The 10,000-nt window shown below is 34.7% G+C and overlaps 2 protein-coding genes across 2 annotated transcripts; both read left to right on the top strand.

Moving 5' to 3' along the window:
• Positions 1-2,530: 2,530 nt before the first annotated feature.
• Positions 2,531-4,194, top strand: LOC148715942 (carboxypeptidase A5-like). Its single transcript, XM_088746228.1, has 3 exons — positions 2,531-2,626; positions 3,273-3,354; positions 3,778-4,194. The coding sequence occupies exons 1-3, from the start codon at positions 2,568-2,570 to the stop codon at positions 4,165-4,167; spliced, it is 531 nt and encodes a 176-aa protein (XP_088602354.1). The 5' UTR covers positions 2,531-2,567; the 3' UTR covers positions 4,168-4,194.
• A 101-nt stretch (positions 4,195-4,295) lies between these two features.
• On the top strand, positions 4,296-9,973 carry LOC148715941 (diacylglycerol kinase eta-like). Its single transcript, XM_088746231.1, has 5 exons — positions 4,296-5,055; positions 5,190-5,237; positions 7,912-7,977; positions 8,358-8,438; positions 9,401-9,973. Exons 1-5 carry the CDS (start codon positions 5,038-5,040, stop codon positions 9,524-9,526), a joined length of 339 nt encoding a protein of 112 aa, XP_088602357.1. The 5' UTR covers positions 4,296-5,037; the 3' UTR covers positions 9,527-9,973.
• The last annotated feature ends 27 nt before the right edge of the window (positions 9,974-10,000 follow it).

Below are 10,000 nucleotides of genomic sequence, written 5' to 3'. Positions count from 1 at the left end.
GTAAATCCTCTGTTTGTGTATCCTCTGCTCCTTGAACTTGTGGTCAGAAATCTGAACAAAGAGTGCAAGATTAAGCATGTGCTAGAGATTAATATATCACCGAGATGGTAAGTGTTTTGTGACTTATGCGATCAAAAACTCGTCCCCAGGGAAAAGCCCGCTTAAATTAAAGAAAAGTTTGATTGTCATCAAGGGGCCAATTTCAAATTTTGAAAATAGTTTTTTCGTTCCTTTTCGATCGAGAAGACCTTTTAAAGCCTAAAAAGAACTTCATAGGTTGTTAAGAAGAACTCGCTTCCAAAACACTGAGCAGCAAAGTTTTAAAAGCGTTGATATTCATTGACTTGTATTTAAAGTGTTCTTAATTTTGAGACGCTTTTCAACAACTTTGGTTCTCAAAATCGATGCAAATTATGGCTAAAGAATGAATATTGAGTTAATGGGTTCAAGTGAAGCTCTTTAACCCTTGGAAAAGTCTTCAAACCTGAGCGTACTATTTAACAGTAGATTCCTTTTAACAACTGAAAACAACTTTCAAATTAAAAAAATGTAAAGCGGCAAAAAAAAAAAAAAAAAAGGAAAAAAAAAAGGAAAAATAATTGTTCGATCATTAAATCATAGCAGGTAAACAAAACGGAATCATGCAAAATGACTATTTATAACTTTCACAAGGAATGTTTTATAATCATCTAAAGGGAATTTGTGAAGACATCAGTAAGAAACGAAGATATTTGTTTTGTTTCATAACTTTTTACGTAAAGATAAGGTGGCGTCATGGCCCTCAGTCTTCAGACACTGTCCAAGGGCCGTCATTTGCACATGAGATAAATGAGTTTACATGGACTGTTGGAATAAGCGGAAGAGCGTAAATTTAAATCAACTTCAATGGAAAACATCGGCCTGTATGGGAGGGGCCATTCGAAACGGAGGTCCCTTTTTAGGGTACGTAACAGCTCAGAGCGCGAGGAAAAACCATTATCAGAGCTGTCTGAAAGGATTTAGTATTAATGCTATCATTATATATTTTCAAAAAGATTACTCTAGATTTTCTTCGAGTCGGTAAGTTTTCCTACGAAACTGAAAGCATTTTGAGGTGAACTGGAACCAAATGGCTCAACTGAGGTCATAATACCGGTAACGCATGTATCCAGTTTACATATATATATTTATTAAAAACTAGATCATTGGATAATGCAATTCAAGACTTTCTATTGGCTTAGCCATTATGGTACATCAGCCAATATACCATAATCTACAACTATGGTAAGCGTACGTGTCAGCTTAAAATTAAAAGAGAGCTAAAAATTTAATAAAATTTAATAATTTAATTTAACGTTTTTAATAGACTGGATCATTGGATAATGCAATTCAAGACTTTTTATTGGCTTAGCCATTATGGTATATGAGCCAATATACCATAATCTACAAATATGGTAAGCGTACGCGTTAGCTTAAAATCAAAAGGTAGCTAAAAAATCCGGTTTCTTCTTACAAAATAATTATTTCTTGGGGGCGTTTTTAATAAAACAGTTATTCCACTCGCACTTGTTGGATATGAGATGATTATAGGCAACGAGGCGCGTAGCGCCTCGTTGGCTATCTATCATCTCATATCCAACGCGCGCTCGTGGAACAATTGTTAAATATAACTTCTGGTAAGTTCCACGATGATAAATCCAGAATGGTGTTCAACAGTAATGGAGCGGTAATAACAATGTTTTTCTACTCAATAAAGTTACATGTGGACTTGAATACAGGTCTGTTTCGTAGACCGACAAGAAGTCGGTCCACTCATCAGTTAAATTCCATATACACTGCAGCATCACTTGAGTTTATATACATCGGCAGCATGATCATTACAAAATCCAATCCATACGTAACTTTATTAAGTGGAAAAACATTGTTATTTCTACTCAATTTAGCAATTTTTCCTAAAAGATGTGCGCGATATTTTTACAGTTTGTCATTAACCCGATCTTCAGAAATACAGCTCTGAAGTTCTTCCCTATCTTCAATAATTTGTACAGTTCATCGCAACGAAACTCAATTAAAAAGTTTTCTCTCGCATGTGTACAAAAATAAAGAACAAAGTTAAAGCTTCTTCAAACTAACCTATGCCACCTCGCCATATACAAAAAAATGACGACATAAAAATGCTGAATGTGAAACCAAAGATATTAATTCCTAGTTTAAACAGCTTGAAAGGGTATTTACTTCAAACATCTCCAGCTTTGAAATTTCTCTAAAGAAACTCTGTTTCATGCTCATTAACGCGTCCTTTACGAGTTTCGCAATGACTGGAAAAAACATGTGTTCGACAGAAAGAAACTTTGTTCAAATTCGACGCGAAAAACAATGTATGAGTTGGTTTGTTTAGCTGCAACAATTTTTTATGTTTAATTTCGACAGTTTGCTTCTTCCAGAGCTAATATCTCTTCATATGTCAATATCGTTTCAACTACAAACAGATGCGTGTCAGAAGAATCTCAAAATGTCAAATTCTGTCTTATGAAACCAAAATTTACAGATCATTTAATTTCATAGTTCGCTGAATTTCGCTCGGAACCATGCACTGGGTCATACCGTTGACGATTTTGATTTTTCAGCAAGCTTTGCTCGTGCAGAGGTGAGTAATCCCCGCCATCATGATCAGTATATTTAAAATCAGCTGTGACTGTAGTATTTAATCTAAGAAGAGCGTTGATGCTGTGGCTTCTGATTTTCTCCCCTTGTAGGCTAAGTAGAGCTATAGGGGCAAGATGATTTTTTGAGTCAAACTGAGACCTAACGAGAAGCCAAATCTCAAGAGAAAACACTTGTTAATAATTGTCGGCTAGGAGGCTCGCATCAGGAAAGACTGCGCCCTATTTGTACCCTTTAGCCAACGCCAAACAAACTTTTGCACGTTCTGTAAGCGATTCAAATTTGGCGATTGAGTTCTTTAACCCTTTGGAGAAGAGCAACCCAACACTTTCTACCAGGTTTCAATCCAAACCCAAACGATACATAAATCTGATGTGATAAAAATGTAAAACTGAGAATAAAGGAAAGCCCCAGAAACGTTTTCTTTTTATCAGTTTATAACTTCGTTTTGAAACAAGATCATCTAAAAACTTCCTAACCAATAAAAGGTAGTGAAAATAGGAGTTGCAAGGATACAAAGTTTTCTTGCGACATGAGCAGTTAAAATCTATAGTATAATTTAATAAAGAGACAAAGAGCAAATTCAGCTTACCTGATTCTGTGAACGATTGTCTTTTCAAATTCCTCAGTGAGAAGGTCATCCGTCTAACTCCTCAGGTTGAAGCTCACCTTACATTTTTGCGCGGACTGGACAAGCGTGATGATATTGAGGTAAATAAGTAACATGTAGCGCTTAAACTTCATATTAAGAAAAAGGTTTCCAGAAAACTTTAAAATATTAGTTAAGGGCTGAGCTTTGAGCAAAACACAGGCATTCATGAGAACTGAAGATCTTCAACTGATACCCAGGTGAGTTGATTCGTGAAAATGATTTTCATAGCAACCAGTAAATTCAGAGCGTACATATTTCGTTCATTTTATATACGTTGAGAGTTTTGCCACTTTCAGACTATTTTTGAGTGACCTGTTAATCCTGTAAAGTTTTTTAAATCGATGCATCATGTGTATCAAAACAAAAAGTCAATTTTTAATTCGTGCTGAAGTTATTCACAGGGCTGTCCTATGAAAGATCATAAGAATCGATCAGTCACTGCGCGATAAAAGTTATTTTGCCATATAATACGTTTCTTCTAGATTGACTTTTGGAGAAGTCCAAGCTATCTTTTCCAAGCAGTTGATATCGAGGTTTCAGAGAAAGACCTCCCAACCCTTTCCTCCATTCTTAAAGACCATGGTATCGATTTTGAAGTCCAGATCAATGATGTGCAGAAACTGATAGAAGAGGAACTTGAAACGGTTGGAGCAAGAAGTGGAGGATGGCACAGTAGATATCACAACCTTGAAGAGGTACGCATGCTCAAGAATTGTTACAGAAAAGTCACTGGACCTCCCATACAGATGCTTTATTACACGACTCGGGCAGTCAGAGGGCCAATAACTAAAATCAACCAATCAAAATGTTCTATTGCAGGGCGATATTCTCTCAGTATTGGACCGGGCACTGTCCCGAATGGTCCCGAATGATACCGCACTTGTGTCACTTTGAACTTCAGTCGTATAATAAATCTTTTATTAACCAAGCTTGCTCGGGACCGTACTGAAAGAATATCGGCCCAGATCATGAGAGTTTTTATTCACATCGGCGAGTCATTGCTGCATGGAGATGTCACATCGCTATCGAGGAAACGTTATAGCGACTTCACTGCAGTCTAACTCTGACAGGAGTTCTACGGAAGTTTTTTTTCCTCTGTGTATCTGAATACATGTTTGAGTGACAACTTTTTCAGCTTGAAAAATGACTCCCATATCAACTTTGACTGATAGAAATAGTTAATTTATTTATATTTGTTACTTTTATATCGTGAAAAAGCCGACTGCGGAGGTGAGGATTTCCAATCGTAGCCAACAATACACAGTTTTGTTGAGAGATCTAAAGATTAAAAAGGATCGGTTTTTCTCCGCCGTTGTTTTCTAGTCAAATTGTGTCTTTAATTTCTGGGTTGAGAGAATTTTGATTAGCAAGCCGCTAACTGTCATTTACGATTGCACCTGTGCGAGCTCGAGTTCTTTTTAAAAATGTAGTTTATGTATGGGTCGCCCTTGTTGTGGTTTTTACGTCACGGCTGAGTGAAAATATAAAGAATGGAAAAGTGTTAAGAGCTTTTTAAGAATCCTGCTTTTGTGACCTAGACCGGGAATAAGTCGGCGAAAAACAATCTCTCGTCTCGTCTAATCTTTGATGCGTGTCTGTCAAACGGTTTTCGTTTATTTGCTCAAGAATCATGAAACTGTTCATATCGCAATATTAATATTCAATCCAGGATTTGAAAAAAAATCGGGATTTCTGGCCTAGTTTCGCCGATGGCAATTAGTACTGAACGTTTTTGAGTTTAAATGGCGAGCTCTGCATCGGTAAAGTTCCAATTAAAAAAATTCTGTCTGTTTAGACATTTTGATGCTATATCTTCTAATTGAAATGGAACTTTACATTTTGGTAAATCCCCCCGTATTAATCGAACTGAACACGAAATTTTCGATTTTTTCAGAGTTGTTTAAAGGAGGGATTTTTGCAGAAACAAACGGGCTCATTTCAGGTGAGTAGAATTTTTGTCATGAAGTTTGTGTCCACCCTTCAGACTGATGCTAGCTAGCTTTGATAAAAAAGGGCAAATTTATCCTTGAAATTTTAAGTTGTTGTTTTTGTTTGCACATGTATATCAAAGGAAGATAATGAGAAATTTAAATATTACATTTAGAAGGCTGCTCCCAGTGTTCATTTAACTATTTTGTGAGTGTAAAATATTAATTTGCTCACATATAAGAATAGTGAAGGTTAAAAATGCCCAGTCTTTTAGTTAAACATATTATAAAGGTATGCAAACAGGTAAAAATTGCAATCTCTTTCTTTCACATTTTTCTCCAGCTTTAGTTAATTATTTATGTCAATTTGTCAAATTCAGATTTAAATCTCAATCCTTGGCTGTTGATTTCAGAAACACAATGAAACTTTCTCCGGCAATACAATTGAATACTTTGTCAATAAGCTGTGCTTGCACAACAGTGAAATATTCTCTCATTAAACTGAGAATGAGAATCAAACAAGAAACAAGTTAGTAAGAGGAACAAAAGTATTGTTTTCTAAGTCAGTGAACAAACATTTGACCGAACATACAACTAGAGAAAAAAATATCGAGATGCTTTTTTTTTTAAGTCAAATATGTTTTAAGAGAGCAAGGCTAAATTTAACAGAACTAAAATGAAATCAAAGAAAGAGGTTTACCAGACCATTAGGCAAAAGAGTTTCTCAAACTCAGTATGAATTTTTTATTGTTAGTCAAATTTTCTTTGCAAGAATGAGCTTTTATTGAAGAAATGAAGAATTGCATAGATAATGCCTTATTAAAACATGCTCAGGGGTAAATTAAGTAGCTCGCTATGCCCTCAAGGTGGCCATTGACAAGTACAAACAACTGACATATAATTATAAAGCTACAAAAAAAGAAAGAGAGAGAGAGAGAGAGCAGTGTTTTTGTTTTCTGGGTAACTTGCTGTGCTAGAAATTTTTTTCTTCATTTCTCTGTAACTACAATTTTTTTTTGTGTGCCTCGTTCCCTCTCAGTAATTATGTAATGGTCCATGGCTCAGGTGTTGAAAAAAAAACAACACATTTTTTTCTAACTCTTTTTATTTTTAGTAAATGTTTGCATGTGTGTAATTTATGCTGTATGTTATTTTGTTATATTTAGTTGTTTGTGGCAAACTGTGTCATATTGATAGACCTTAGTGGGACGTAACCACTGGCTTGTTATCACTTAAATGTTGCCCGTCCTATAATTGGAAGTGCTTTGTCTCAAGGGAGTCTTATTTCCTACCTTGCAGGAGTTTTTGTGTTTACTATTGTGTCACTTACCAGTTTTGCAACAATATTAACACTTCAAAGGATTTCTTATTTTAGTGGTTGTTAATAGAAGAATACACCCTCTGTAAAATGTACACATTCATGTCGCACCTCAGCAGAATCATTATTATTGTATTCAGTCCAAATGCATTCAGGATTCGTCTGTGACTGCTACGCAATTATTGAGTTCTTTCCAGATCTGTTAAAAAGTTTATAAGATACAAGGAAATAAATATACTGTTGACCAGCACTGTTCAGTACTTACTAACTAAAGACTTATTGCAATTTATGTAAGTTGTGGTTTAAAACTATTCTAGGTTCAGCTGAATTTAACTTAGTGAGAATTGCAACCTGAAACAAAAAGATAAAGCATATCAAGTGATTTCAAATAATCTTGGTCTAAAATTCATTTTGAACTACAGCATGTATACACATACAAGACTATAATTTATTTACAAGTTGCCTTTGGAAGCATTTCTTTTTATAGGCCATTCAGTTTGAGTAATATTTGTTACTCTGTTATGCAAATTATTATTTTTACAATTTTTTACCTTGTTTCAAGTAAAAAATTTTCCTTGTTTCACAAACTATTTTGATTTATGATTGCAAGAGATTATGTGGACTTTTTTTGCTTGGTTATCCTCACCTTTTTGACTTTTTCTATACCAGAACAGACTTTTAGTCTGTATGGCATTAAAAGGGTTATAGCTGCGAGGCAGCCATTACTGTTTCCCTTCAGAGCCAAGAAGGAGAAGGATGAAGGAATTAGTTGCCATCCAAAGGCATCAGACAGAAGTTTTTTGGTATTAACAATGCTTCCATTCATCCTTTTGCAAATAAGGAGAAAATCTGTCTTCCAAGCCTGGAACAAATTTCCTTATTACAATTAATGCTTTCACCCATTTTCCTTTATAATGTAGGATCATAAGTATACAGTCGTGCATTTCTTGGGATTTCTCGTAGGATTCGTGACTCAAAATAAATATCGTTTAATATACTGCAACAATATTTTGTGTAAAACAAGAAATATAACTTGTATTGGGTGCTAGTGCCATCCAGAGGTGGAGTTGTGTTTTTAGGGTCCAATATATTTTGATTTCTTCAATCGTTGAATGTATATCATTCTATATATAGGTATCTACACATATGACATGGAGATGTTGGTGAAATTCCCCATCCCTTAGCTCTTGCATACAGCAGTATGTTGTCCATGATGAAAAATATGTCACACTTGTTAATGTTGGTCATTGGTAGGAATTATGTTAGTCTATATTCCATTCAAATTTCACAAAACATAGTAGAAACTGATAACTTTTAGAACAATATTTTCTTTGTATGGACCTCATACCACTCGTACATTCTTTCTTCAGAGATGGAAAAGGAGATATTTCAAATTGAGAGAGGGGAAAAAGCTATACTACGCCAAATCCAGTGATGTAAGTAGAATTGTTCAGCTCTGTGGAGTAGATCTATGGGGAGTCAGGGATTTCTTAATCAATTTTCTGGTGGTTTGGTTTCTTTTCTTTGGAATGTTATCCTATAACCCTATCTTCGAATCTTATTGATCACATGAAGGGTGCATGATAGAAGAAAACAACAGAAATGAAACCAACCATAGTGAAAAATTGATGTGTTTAAAAGTTGGTTGCCCTGTATTTCAATTTGCCTTGTTGTACAGCATTATTTCATCGCATATTCTGCATGTTTGATTGCCCTGATGTGGTAAAATTATATAATATTGAAATGATAAATGATATATTGATACCATACTAGAGAGGATATTTACTGTAACACTTGTAATTATCATTTTTTGTAGGAAACACTATTCACTGAGATAGATCTACAAGATTTTAGTGTAGCTGAATCAAGTATTCAAAACAATAACAATTGCTTTAAAGTAAGTGATATTTTTAAATTTGATATATTTTTGTATATATATCCAATCATTCACACATTTACTTGCAGGGCTCAACACTAACTTTTCAACTTACTCGTCAACTGGCTAGTGACATCTTAGATGTTGCAACAATTTCAGTTTGTTTACTAGCCAAACTGGCTAGTGGAAAGTGAAAACCACTAGCCAAAACTGAATTTCTACTGGTCTGGGGCTAGTTGGCTACTGCTAGAGTTGAGCCCTGAATTGTTAGTGATATTGAGAACTATTCTAACAAGTGAATGGGTTATTTTCTTCTTGATCAAAATAGAGGAAAAACCATGTAGTAACTTTCAATTTGCTTTTGGATAGTTGAGTTTTAATTTTTTAAATCAAAAGTCATGCACTTAAGCACAGAGAAAGTGAAAATAAAAGTTATTGCTATTGAACCAAAATAGATTAAAATCCAAACTTGTTCACAAACTCTGTGAAAGACATAGTTTGATGCTACTCTGGTTTAAAGATTTAATAAATGTAAGTGAAATTATGATTGCTCGACCCAACGTTTCAACAGTCCTGTCTAGTGCCTTCATTAGGGATGAGCTCATTGTTGCAACAAGAGGCCCTTTTATATGCTCACTAATTAGCTGCCCTTTTTCTGACGAGGTGTAAATAGGTGTCAGGTAGTGAGCTAGCTGCCATTATCATGTTTTAAATCACCCCTGATGAAGGCAATAGATGGGAGTGTCAAAACATTGGGTGGATGAATTGTAATTTCGGTTACATTTATTAATTTAAACTCTTTAAACCAGAGTAGCATCAAAACATGCCTTATTATCCACCTGGTTTCTGTGTGAACTTAGATATATCTTATTCTGAGAAAGATTTTTTTTTTTTAGCTATTTGTTATAAAATTGTGTAACAATGGTGCAATGTTTTGTTATGTTATGTCAAACGTGATGTCCAGCTGTTTCATTTTCCTACAGATCATCACACCCTTTCAAAGTATTAATCTTAGTGCTGATTCCAGAAAGGAAATGGAGGAATGGATAGGCTATTTGAAGTCTGTTGGCTCTCACACTTCTTCTGTAAGTGCCTCTAATTCTTTTTAAAGAACAGGAGCTAACACTGAAGAAGGCTCCTATATACTGAAGGAATCTTTGATCAGGGACACAGTAGCATCTGAACCCACAGTTCTTAATCATGTTTGTAGAATATTTTGTAGAATAATCATGCATAAACAAAGCATCTTTCAGTTAGTCTTTCATCTCACCATTCCATTTATACCTGTTTTCCTAAAGAGTACCGTACTACTGTGAGTTCTTAGTTTGTAGCCTTTAACTGGCTGTCAGTGTATGACTGCATACATGTTTTTAAAAGTGTTGTGTTGGTAGTTGATCTCAACTGATATTTTGTTTAGTGTATTTTGGTTTTTAATGAAATAGAAACTTGATGTTGAATCATTTTATATAATTTTTTTTGTTCAATCCAATGCGCCCAACATATAAATTTTTTAATGTTGTGGTTTCACATTTCAGTAACTTGCTTCTCATAGAATAAAACCTTTAATGAAGATCACCAGACAG

Source organism: Stylophora pistillata, unplaced genomic scaffold, assembly GCF_964205215.1.
Source record: "Stylophora pistillata unplaced genomic scaffold, jaStyPist1.2 SCAFFOLD_2397, whole genome shotgun sequence".
Taxonomy (NCBI): Eukaryota; Metazoa; Cnidaria; class Anthozoa; order Scleractinia; family Pocilloporidae; genus Stylophora; species Stylophora pistillata.
The sequence above is the reverse complement of the archived record's forward strand: the minus strand, read 5'-3'. Positions and strand labels throughout refer to the sequence as shown.